Raw genomic sequence first — 12,592 nt, 5'->3', positions numbered from 1 at the left:
CCAGCAAGGTTCTTTATGAGGAGGTTCTTTAGCATCCATCAGAGAGGGACAGATCTAAGACAGACAGAGAGAAAGAGTAAGAGGGAGGGAGGACGGCTGAGATTAAAGCAGGGGGATGGAGATGGAAAGAATAGAATGAATTTGGCTTATGTTTTAGAGTAGAAGTAACCTGGACAGAGTCACATCTTTTGTATTTTAGAATAGTTGGCCAGAGTGATGGATGGACAAGCACAAAAAAGGAAGGCTAGAAAAGAAAAAACCAGTAGCCTATAGGGCTAGAAAACAGGAATGGGGATATGGCTGAAAAAAAAAAAAAACTTGTGAGATTAATGATAAGAGTGACCGACCACTGATGAGAAGTGGGCAGCTAGAGAACTGAACGATGCCACTGGAGAACGTTACTTAGCAAAGTTATCTGGAAAGTATGGTCATTTAAATTCAGTCAGCTCCTACACATTTGGCAAGCATAAAACAACTGAACAGCTAAGAGAGTATATTTGAATTAACGATGCTACTGTTAACAGATCTTAAGTCTATCCCCTTCAATGCTTACTGCTGGCCTATAAAGTTTTAATGAGTAATCATGGGGAGGTCAGTTTAGCTTGTTTTATTTTCTATTTTAAGTAGACCTGGATAATTTTAAGCAGTTGAAACAATGCCTTGTTGGTAAAGCATGTACAACACTGAGCATAGGAAGCAGCACTATGTGTGACAGTGAGGAGGAAAGCCAGTCCCCTGCCTCACAACCAGAAAAGACTCAGGAGACCCCAGCTCAGCAACTCTTGAGGCCTGGAGAATGCCAGCTGCCCTTGCAGCCTCCTCTGTCCCAATCAGACCTCCTGGTATCCAGCAAAACCTTTTGCTTTCTCTGGCAAAAAGAATTCTATTTTCTATTGAGAAGCTGGTATTGACCAGGTACAGACTCAGGTTATCTGATAAAACCTTTCCATTTCCTTCACGTCTCTAACTGGGTTTTAAGTCTCACTGACTGCTGTATGAAAAGACTGGAAAAATACATTAGTCATTTTTCATCATACATCTGTTTGGATTTCTGGCTACACATCAAATAATTTTTACTGAATAACAACACATTAAAAAGCAGATGCCAAGGCATACTGCTGTGATGCGATAATTTATACCAAGGTTAAAGGAAACTCTTAGGCAGGAATTACCTTGCAACGAAAGACCGTCTTTGATTTTCAAGAGAGTAAATGAAAGGCAAGAGCGTATTTCTATTCAAGTACATGGGTTAAAAACTGTTCCAAGAAGAGCCTCTAGGAATTCTGTGTCTTAACAAAGGATGTTCACATTTGCAAACTCACCAATGCATTTGATGCCATTTCCAACCCAACCTTCTCTGCAGCTACACTTGAAGCTTCCTGGGACGTTGAGACAGGAGGCATGCATGTCACAGTTGTGGGCACCAATTTCACACTCATCCACATCTGAGAAGGCACAGATAACATGATGAAAATTAAACGCAAAGCTAATTAGTTCTACTTCCATGTATGATTCCACACAGGTAAAATTTAAAAATAAATATGGAAGTATCTAAAATGGTACGGAAAAAACACTGACATTTTTATTTTGAACTTTAGTAGGCATTGACAAGATTTGGAAGTTCCCGATCCAAGTCAAAGAAGCTTTTCAATACTACAGGAAACTGCCCATCACTTGCTGGTAGGAGAGAGCTACTTCCCCCAGGTAGATATTTGTGTCTGTCTCTCCCTACCTCCCTGCCTGGGCCCAGACAAAACTCCATGCAGAAGGCATGATGAAAGATGTCAAGAGAAATCCTATTTCCAAAGAGAGACTCTTCTACTCTTTCCTATTAATTTTTATTACATATGTTTCACAAAAATTCAAACAAACCTGGATTTTAAAATAAGTAAGAGTGTATTCTTGTAATTTTTAGCACAGAAAACTATTATTTTAGTGTGTATTCATCTTTTATTTATTTGGGAATATGCAAAAATACTGGAAATTTTATCTGAAAAATGAGCAGAAGCTTTTACTAGTATGTATATATGTATACACACATACACTCATATATATACACAGACATATATATATACACACAGATTATATGTGTGTATACACACATATGTGTGCATAAATGATATAGCTTTGGTTCTTCAGAGCTTTCTAGAATAGAAAGAATAATCTTTTCTATCTATCTCAATGATTACCTGTCAGATGCTGAAATTCTATGTGCTCACACATATGCACACACATACACAGAGCAACCAGCTTTGCATCAACTTTCCTAGTGGTGAATGTGCAGAGGACCCCTTCTTCCTCACTTGGCCTGTTCCCAGAGGTGTCAGGTTAAGGGCCAGAATGTGCTTCAAGCCACCTACCACTTGTCTTGAGCAAAATGCTATATGAGGACCTTAAAGTGAACAATGAGGAAGGCCTAGACCAAAGCATTCACCTTGGGACTTCATCTTCATTCATTTTGTGCAAAAGCTCAAAACTTATTTAACAGAGAAAGGAAATAAGAGACAAAGTGGCAACAAATGGGACTGCTGGTAGTCTGTGGTGCTCCCTTCTCACATCTCCTATGTGGGTAGAGGGTTTCCTAAGACAGTGAACTCTGCAAGCAGCAGCAGCCACACAGCAGCTACAGAGGACCATACTGTACTCCCTGCCCCTACTGGCCACACTGCAGCCAGCGGCCTGTGGCAGAAAGAGAGCAAAAGCATCATGAGTGCTCTGGGGTGGTGCTCATCACACAGCCATGACCTGGTGTGGGTCACGGCAAAGGAACAAGTGATCTTGAAGGTTGGACTCTAAAATAGGAGAAGCCAAAAAGCACAGAGAGTCCTAAGTTTGGAACCTACCTGTGCATCCCGTGGTCCCCTTCTTCACGGAATAACCCAGCTGACAGTGGCAAATGAAGGATCCCTTGGTGTTCTCACATTCCCCAAACATACAGATGTTTGAATTTAAGTCACACTCATTGACATCTAGAAAGTTTATTTTCAATAGTTTGGTTAATACTTGTTCATACTAGAAATCTGAAAGGTCTCTTTTGAACTGAATAGTCTAATACTGAGATACACAGATAAAAGTTAAAGTATAATCTATTTGCAAGTCATAGTATTATTTTCTAAAATTTCTTCAAATGAATTTCTTCAAATGAATTCTTCCATTTCAGCTTTCCCATCGTGTAATACATCAGTTTGAATTTTTAAAGTAACTGAAAAAGCCTCTTTCCCTCATGTTTAAATGTGTGTGCATAGATGTAGCATAGGATTCATCCCACTTTTATGGTACCCACCAATGCAGGTTTTCATGTCCATTGAAGCCATGAAGCCATCGTAACACAGACAGCGATACTCCCCAGGAATGTTGGTACATTGGCCACCATCACAGATATCAGGATTATTTTCACATTCATCAATATCTGATGGCAGAAAATTACCATTAAATCAAAACAAGAATGGCTTTTAGTAAGCCCAGATATTTTATTTTTCCCCATCCAGATCGACTCAAAATATCTGGAGCGAGATTTGTGAGATATCATCAGTTAGCTATACAAAGTCTACACGATGTCCTTTCTGTACCTGCGCATGACCTCCCATCTGGCATCAGCGCATACCCCTCGCTACAGCTGCATTCATAGCTGCCTTCGGAATTGGTGCACCGGGTGTCACAACCTCCATTCATGATCATACACTCATCAATATCTGTGAAAACAACATGGCAACTACATTACTTGTCAGGTCTATTTCCTTCAACAAAACAAAACAAAAAACAGGTTTTTTTCTCTTCAAATAATGCTTACATGGCTTTGGATTTCTCTCCCTACTACTGTTTGGTTTATCTTTATCTCATTGGTATTTCTTAGTTCTTTCTACTTCCATTTTGATAGAATTCTATCGGACATTTAGCCCCAGGGCCTACGAGTGAAGAACTCAGAAATGTAGTATCTATGGAGTTAGGGTATTTTCTGTGATAAAAGCAGATTCCTTTGCAAACCACAAAGCCATGGCATCTTACAGATCTGTTCCCATTCTTAGATTCATGTTTAGGACAAAGGACTTCCATTGGCTTCATTATAATACATTTGATTCCAGGAGTTATCCTAGACCGAGTTGAGAAATACAAGTTCCAGACCCATTTGGCCAATGCTCACCTGTACATCCCTGCCGGTCTGGTGTGGCCTGGTATCCGGGGTTACAGGAGCATTGATAGGTTCCAATCATGTTCACACATTTTCCATTTCTACAGAGATTGTCACTCAGAGAGCATTCATTTATATCTATAAAGAGATGTACAGCATGAATGTTTTTGCAGTAACCACATCACTTAATGTTATCAAGAAATGTTGCGCATGAGCACTGGTCTCCAAAGGGGTTTGTGTACTTCACAGGGAAGTAAGATGATCTCCTGGGGTGTTCAAAGAAAATACTGGAATCTATATTTCTATTATTTCTACTTAAAATGGTATTGTTCAGTAGAACTCTACACTGATGGGCCTCTCTGCTATCCAATACATAGCTGCTATTGAGCATTTGAAGCATGAAAAGAATGATTAAGGACTTGAACTTCTTTTTAAATTTTAATTTTCTAAAGTAATCTCTTCGCCCAATGTAGTGCTCAAACTCACAACCTCAAGATTAAGGGTCACATGTCTACTGACTGAGCCAGCCAGGCGCCCCAGGAATTTAATTTTTAATGTTACCAAATTTTAATTAAGTTTAAGTAGCCACATGTGAGTAGTGAACTTTAGACCATGTATATAGCGCATGCCAGAAATAAAACTTACTAATATTTAATACATGGATTTACACTGGCATGCTCACCTGGTCTTTATTAGACAGTCACGAGCTGCCTGAATAATGTGCAGTATCCTGAGGGAAGATGACTAGTTCCATAAGCCATAGGGCCTGAGACCAGGGCCCTCACTTGTATGTTTTCATTTTATTGTGTTCAGAGTGCCTCAATAGGTAGACCTGCCATCACCTACTTTAAAATCAAATAACCCCTATAAGATAGGCAGGTTCCTTATAGAAAACTTCTGCAAAGGTCTGTGGAATCAAATAGTGCTATTAATGCAATTATAAGAGAACAGCAAGAGAAAGGTAGAGTGGAAGCTTTCTTCATACAAGCTACTTGTGAGACACAATATAAGGTAAAAACAATGACAACATAACCAGGTAAAAGGTCTTCTTCATCCCAAATTCCCAAAATTACCAAGAAGACTATGTGACATGTAGATTTAGATCTATTATCATTAAATGCATATTTTATTACATGTGCAAAAATATGTATCTTATATACCTTCAAGGGGTATTTTTTTCAGCTCTAGGATCCATGAAAACAAAATTAACTGAGGTTAGAAACAGATCTCTGATGCACTGCATCACAGAGATGAACATATATTCTGTAATCATCTCTATGAAAAAGTTTTAGTACCACTATTAACATGAAATAAAAATATTTAAAACTTTTTCATTTCACCTTTTAAAAATGTCTATTTAGGGTATGATTTAAGATTCACCTAATATATTAGCAAAGTGATATAAATAGTGTTTACAAATAAATATGTGTGTAGTGGATAGGTATGCTCAAATTATGTTTTGAAATAGGGGTGTGCCATCTGCTCTGTTTTAAACCATTTTATCTGCTGACACTTGCAAGAAAGATTTTCTGTGAAGAAAATGTTTCCTGGATATATCGGAGTTTTAAGGCCAGTATACTAGAGCACGGTAGGCCCAGAGGCCTCCATACACTTATCAAAAACAGCAGGCTGGAATGCTCCAAGACCAGCCGTTGATGTTCTCACGTCATCCCTGTCAACCCTGTCCCTTAGCTCGGCCAGTGAAGAGATGAGGACCTTTTTGTGACAGGAGAGTGAAGGGGGAGCTCACATGTTCACGTGCACAGGAGCAGAACCCATGATGACAGACATAGGGGTGGAAGAGATCTGAGAAGTGGTGTCAGGTAGATGCACAGGTGAATGCACAGGTGAGCCTTCAGGGAGCAGCCCTTCCAACAGCAGCAGCTTTCCTATCCCATCCTCTGTGGAGGAGGGAACTACATGGCCTGACACAGAATCCTCCACACAAGGTCCTTTCAGGTGTGCTTGTCATGAAACAGTGGCTAACCAGGACAGTGCTGGTTCCTCTGAGTGTGTCACCGAGGCATTCTCTAATGATGCACCCCAAATCCAAACACAGGGGCTCTGAATTTCCAATTTTTAACCAGCTAGATTTAATGTGCCTAAAACAACAAGTTTGTTAGAACTGACTCCTGATCTTTACCAGGTGAACCGGGTGGGTTTATGCACTGTGGAGACAAACTCACCCACACAGTCCTCACGTGATGGTGACAGCTCGTGTCCCAATGGACAGTCACACTGAAAGCTGCCCTCAGTGTTCACACAGGTACCACCCCTACAAAGGAGAGGGTTACGTTCACATTCGTCAATGTCTGAAAGGTAAAAACGTGAGATCCATTAAAGAACTTTGAGGGAAAAATCTTCACATATGCAGCATGAGGGAAAAAATTATTATCTGAGGTAAGTGGGACTCAAAAGTAAGACACAGGTTTAAGAGGAGATGATAATATTCTCCTCATTTCTTCTACTACCAATAAATAAATGGTGAGTTCTTTTCTTAAAGACAGTGAGTTAGTTGCCAAGGAATTTACTGGTACAAAACAAGCAGGCTCACAAGAGATAAAAATAAATAATAGGTTTGTTTCACATAACCCTAAATTCCAGATGCCATATATTGCTATCCATATCACTAATCAAAGTAAAAGAAAAATCACAGACCAGTCACCTTTGAGGTCCCATGTGGTACGTCTAAGGAGTCACTAAATATGGAGCAAAAGGTAGGCAGCACCAAGAGAGTGTGTGGCAACACACAAGTAAAGAAAATAGCACGGGATTTGCACGACCGAATAAATTTGGGGTCACCACACAAGGTCAAACATGTTAAACGAATCCCCTGCGGGTAGTCAGCCTGTGTTGGTTTTAGATTCCATGAACAAACAGAACCTAGTGTCAATATCTCACTGCCACTAAGGCACCAAGAAGCTGGGGCTCCCCAGGAGTTATCTAAAAGCAGATTTCCTGTCTGACAATTAAATCTTTCTCTCGCTCACCACAGTGCCTTGCCAAGCATGCTGTTAACAGCTCTGAGACAAGCTAAGGTCAAGCTATCTGGTTTCAAGACTGGACAGGAAGAGCTGAGGCACACTTACCCATGCAGTTCTTCATCATCATGAACCCACTTTCGTAGCCTTCAAAGCACTCACACTCAAAGCTGCCTGGCGTGTTAACACAGATTCCACTTCCACAGAGATCAGGAGAAATCCTGCACTCATCAATGTCTAATTCACAGGGTTTAAAAGAAATGAAAAAACAGAATGAGATGAGCTGGTATTACAGAGCAGTGAGACAGGTCCGGCCTTCCCAGGGAAGGTGCCAGCGGTATGAAGCTCTGTTTGCAGGAGAACAGCTAGAGGCAGAATGGGGCCTGAGGTACATTCCTTTCCCCAACTGCCAAAACTGTCACAGCCAACGGGCAGGTGGTGCTTCTGCCTTTAAGAATTCTGGAATTGTGGATTCCTCTTTGTGGCTTAGAAGTGGTAACGGAGGGATGAACCGAACAACTGCAGTATGAGCCAGACAAGGCAGGTGGCAGATGAGCAAGCAGTAGACACTTGGAATGAAATCCTGTGTGTGAAGAGAGAGCACGGTGGTTCTGCCCACTGGCTCATGCCCACCGTGGCGGGATATGCCTCCGAGCAGGAGTGGCTAGCAACCACGGAGCACCCAGACAGCCTCAGAGGCCGACATGGCCCACCAACCTCCAGCCAGAGAGTGTACATGGCAGGACCATGAAATATGCTCCACTGGATGTGGTTCTGTGACATTCAGATGTGGAGAGGCTACTGATTTACTTCGCAAAATAAAAATAAAAATGATATGTTTGTTGCTCTTTATAGGCTATAGAAAATAAGAATCTGCAAGAGCAGCACTGATACCCTCAAAAAAACAAGATTTTCTGAGAAACATCCCATGCCTGTAACTGAGATCTTTTTTTAATGGTGAAGTCCTGTCTATAAAATGTAATTAAGAAAACATGACATATTTAAAAAAAATTTTGTCACAGTAGGAAAAAAAGCTTTTGTTGGCGTCTCTTTATTGTGATGGATTTTAATTCTGAAGTTCTTTTATCACAAGATTTATCAGAGGGCAACTTTGTACGTGCTCTCTCAGGGGTCTCAGTCTCAGAATGTCAAATCCTTTCTCCCAGCATTTGGTCTTTATTTATTTCTTTAATTACAGGCAATACTGAAAATATCCTTTTAAACAACATTCTTAACAACATTCACAGATTCAATTAGGCAGCTAACAATATGCATACTGATTCTATTACTTGTTATCTATCAGTATCTAGGAAATTGAAGAGCCATATAAAGAACTAGAATAAACTCATTGGCAGAGCAGGGACACTTTTTGGCTGATATGATGCAGGGGGAGCTGCACAATGTGGAGTGTGGACTCTGGAAGCAGATGCCTATGTACTGATCCCAGTTCTATCATCTACAGGGTGAAGAGGCTTGGGAAAATCATTTTATTTCTGGGTGCCTCAGTTTCCACATATGCAAAATGGGATGTATAGTATGACCCACCTACTAGGATTTTTTTTTAAAGTAACATTCCTTTTTTTAAAATTTTTTATTTATTTATGATAGTCACACACACAGAGAGAGAGAGAGAGAGAGAGAGAGAGAGAGAGAGAGAGAGAGAGGGAGACATAGGCAGAGGGAGAAGCAGGCTCCATGCAGCAGGAGCCCGACGTGGGATTCGATCCCGGGTCTCCAGGATCACGCTCTGGGCCAAAGGCAGGCGCCAAACCGCTGCACCACCCAGGGATCCCCACCTACTAGGATTTAGTGAATCAGTATTTGTCAAGCATTGAGAACAGAGTGCTATATTCACAGAAGCTGTTTTCTGCAAAAATTGGTATTTTGGAGGATGTAGGTTTGATCTGGTCCTTGAAGCTTGTATAGAAATTCTAGCTTTAGGAACCCCTGGGTGGCAAGGTCAATTGAGCGACCAACTCTGGGTTTCAGCTCAGGTCATGATCTCAGGGTCTTGAGATCAAGCCCCACATTGGGCTCCAAGCTCAGTGAGGCATCTGCTGGAGTTTTTCTCTCCCTCTCCCTCTGCCCTCCCTCAGGCTCCTTCACTCTAAAATATACAAAATAAATATTTTTTAAAAAGAAATTCTAACTTTAAAGAAGTGGAATGAATAGAAGGACAAGTGTCTAGGTGAAGAAAAAAATGCATTTCAGAAAATAGTACGGTGTAGAGTGGCTGGATGGCAGAGGTTGACCATTAGCACAAGGACAGGTAGGATGGGTGTGGTTATGGAGGGTGCCCAAAGAAGGTGGGCTTTAAATGCTGTGAAGAACGGCAGCCAATAGCACCCCACTGTCCTCTCACGTTATATACTGTAACACCGCAGTGTGACCAACAAATATCTCTCTTATGCAGTTAAAGGCAGTGAGTTTCAGAGTTGTTAAGTAACTTGGCTAATTTCACACCAGAAAGAGGAAGTGGAGTTAGAACTGGAATAACCCTGTCTTTATCCAGGTTTAAGATTATATGAGGCACTAGAATGTGCTCTGTGGGAAGTAACACATGGTGGTTGGTGAACGTGACAGATCAGATGGGACAGTCCATGGGATCGAAGACACTGGAAGAATCTGACATGCAATGAGTACCACCAGGTGTTGCCCAGTTCCCCTTGAGGAAAGAAGGACTAATTCATCTCTCCCACACTGCTGCTGGGGGCTTTGGGGGCACAAAGCCCTGAGATATAAAGTATCTTCAAGAAATGCCTCAGCTAAGAGGACCCTTCCTCACAGTCACACCTGTTCTCTGGGTAGATTCATCCAAAGATGGGCCATGCCAGTCCATAAACACCTACCTGCTTTGCCCTAGCCCTACATAGTTGTGATGGGACATCCCAGATCCAGAGCTCCGAGTGGGGTGGGCTGAGGACCATACTGGGGCTTATGGTCACCCAGCTGCCCCCTCCGCCTGCTTCTGCTTCCTTCCCTCCCCTAGGTGTTGATCCCAAGAGCAATCCCCAGGAACTTGTCTATGTACTAATCTCTGCTCAGAGTCCGTTTCCTGGGGAGCTGAACTGGCACCTGCGATAGTTTTGAAGAAAGAGGACAGTACTTGAAACAGCCTCTGTGATGGAGACCACACATAACTTTATCCTTGTCCAAGAGAGGGAGAGGTCAAAATGAAGTCTGAGGCCTCTATGCTGAGTGAAAGGATGCTATTGCAATGTACAAGGAAGACCCTAGGCAGAGAAGGGGCAGGGTTGGGACAGAGGGAGGCTAAAGCCAAGGGGAGCTGCCAATGGTGCATGTGTGGCAGTAGCACTTGGCAGAGGAGAGGACGGGCTCACACCCAGGAGTCTGCTCAGCAGAGCCCGTCTGTGATGGCATGGGGGCACCGGCAGCTGGGAGAGGCAGAGGACTCTGGAAAATGCTATGGGCAGGAAGAAGCTATGAAGATGAGAGAAGAAACATCGTAGGCATAGAAGGATGATGGAAGACAGGGATGTACCATGGAGATCAAGGGAGAAGAAAGTGGAGGAGGGGAAGTGGCCAGGAGAGGCCATGGAGAATATGCACCAGGATAAAGGGATTTTTTTTTTTAACTCAACAAAGGTGTTCTGTGAGAGAGTGTATATGTGCCTGAATGAGGGAGGGCAGAAGTCAAAATTACATGGGCTTACAAAGCAAATGGCTCTTCAGGAGAGAGAGGAGAGAGAAAAGCAGGGAAATCGGGTGGCAGCGCAAGGGAGGAAATGGTGGAGGAAATGGTTTGCACTTGTTATTAGGTCCAGGGAAAGTAAGAGGAAAGAGAGGGAGGTGCTTCAGAGAGAGGAGGGAGTGTGCTCACAAGGGCTGGAGAAGGAGCAGCCACAGGGAGGGCATGTGGAAGACTGGAAAACTGTGGAAGAGTAGAAATCTCACTGCCAGAGAGAGGGGTGTGCAGGAAGAGTTCTGGCCATGAAAGTGGAGGTCAAGAAAGAAGAGAGGCAGGAGCAGAGGTCTGAAAGGATATGTGGGCCAGAGGAGGTTTAGAGGTGGAGCGGAGAGTCAGTCAAGGGTGAAGAGGTGAACAATGTCGCAGAGCAGCCTAGAGTCTGGCTGAAGGCAATGGTGTGAGGTGCAGGTAGGTGCTCCCAGACTGAACGCTGGAGAGCCAAGCAGGGAAGCCACGTGGGAGTGAGGAGCTAGGGCAGCAGGAGAGGTGGACATTACAATTTGGAAATGCTCTGGGGATGGGGAGGCAACACAGGACCCCAGTACCTCATGCAGCAGGAAGTGAGGAGGGAGTCAGAAGCATGCTTCACGGACACAGCTGCAGGGGTGAGGGCAAGAGAGAAGGAAGCAGTCCAAGGAGGACATGAATAGAGTTGTGAAAATAAGATCTTGAAGATAGATTTCAAGTGTCTGGACTAATTTATTTAATATCATAGAAAAATTGGGACTTTATCTTTTTAAACTAAAGGGAACAGGTATGGACAGGGATATAGATGGCAACTGGAGCTCTTCACAGGTGAGTAAAGGAAGTTACAACCACTCTGTTACAAACTTTAAAATCCTTGACAGATACTATATATCATTTATACAATCAATGACTGCTATAGTCTTCAGTATTCATTATCCTGGAAATCCTATTTTTATGTTGTTCCTCAGGTAAAACAGCATCTTCATGCTGTTGTGCAGCTCCCACAATAACTGGTCAGTAAGAGAAGTGATTTAAGAGCAGGGGAAAAAAAGCAAAAAGCAAAATAGGAGCTTTTTTGAAAGGCAGCACTTTCCACCAGAGCAGAAGAAGGAGAGCCAGGGTTTGCCAAATACGACAAAAGAGCTGGCTTACCTGTGCAGTTTCTTTCCTCCATGTCCAGAGCAAAGCCACTGTTGCAACGGCACTTGAAGCTCCCAATGGTATTTCTGCACTTTCCATAGGTGCACATCCCAGGAAAGGCTTTGCATTCATTGATATCTGAGAACAGAACAAAGCAGGAATGTAGAGCCACTTGATATAAAAGAGTAGGTTCCTTAGTTAAAACTGAAAATCTATCACCATGGAAAATCATGTTCTCAGGTCCAAACAGGGGCTCTCAACATTGTCAGTGATGACATGGATGCCACATAGAGAGTTGTAGAAGCAAAAAGATTCTGCACTTTTAAGGAAGAGTTCTGAACTCTTTCTCTCTGACCATTTGTCAGATAAGGTTTAGGGGGCGGATAGGGAGCTTTTTCGCTATGTCAGGGCTGCATCTGGTCAGGCTGTGCGAAGGAAAGCAGAGAGACCGTGTGGAATGATGGATGAAAAGTGGGATTAGTGGCAGGTTTTACAATTCTTTACTTCAATAACAGCCTATATATAGGTGATTTATATTCCTGGGCCGTAAGGCTGGCCACAAATCACATTTAACAAAGAAAACAAAGTGGCAAATTATAGGCTTAAAGCAAAACCAGCTCTGAGAGACTGTGGGAGGTGAGCTTCAGTGCACAGGTCAACGCGACC

General features: G+C 42.6%; 1 protein-coding gene across 1 annotated transcript in view; it reads right to left on the bottom strand.

Annotated features, from left to right (window-relative positions):
* Window positions 1-12,592, bottom strand: part of FBN2 (fibrillin 2) — a 238,935-nt gene that overhangs the window by 57,345 nt on the left and 168,998 nt on the right. Inside the window, exons 25-32 of the mRNA XM_072728645.1 lie at window positions 11,939-12,064; window positions 7,219-7,347; window positions 6,316-6,441; window positions 4,142-4,267; window positions 3,570-3,692; window positions 3,284-3,409; window positions 2,844-2,969; window positions 1,323-1,445 (exon numbers count right to left, since the gene is read on the bottom strand). Coding sequence (XP_072584746.1) covers window positions 1,323-1,445; window positions 2,844-2,969; window positions 3,284-3,409; window positions 3,570-3,692; window positions 4,142-4,267; window positions 6,316-6,441; window positions 7,219-7,347; window positions 11,939-12,064 — 1,005 coding nt within the window. The remainder of the gene's footprint in view (window positions 1-1,322; window positions 1,446-2,843; window positions 2,970-3,283; window positions 3,410-3,569; window positions 3,693-4,141; window positions 4,268-6,315; window positions 6,442-7,218; window positions 7,348-11,938; window positions 12,065-12,592) is intronic.

The sequence above is a fragment of the Vulpes vulpes genome, chromosome 12 (genome assembly GCF_048418805.1).
Source record: "Vulpes vulpes isolate BD-2025 chromosome 12, VulVul3, whole genome shotgun sequence".
In the NCBI taxonomy this organism is placed as follows: domain Eukaryota; kingdom Metazoa; phylum Chordata; class Mammalia; order Carnivora; family Canidae; genus Vulpes; species Vulpes vulpes.
The sequence above is the reverse complement of the archived record's forward strand: the minus strand, read 5'-3'. Positions and strand labels throughout refer to the sequence as shown.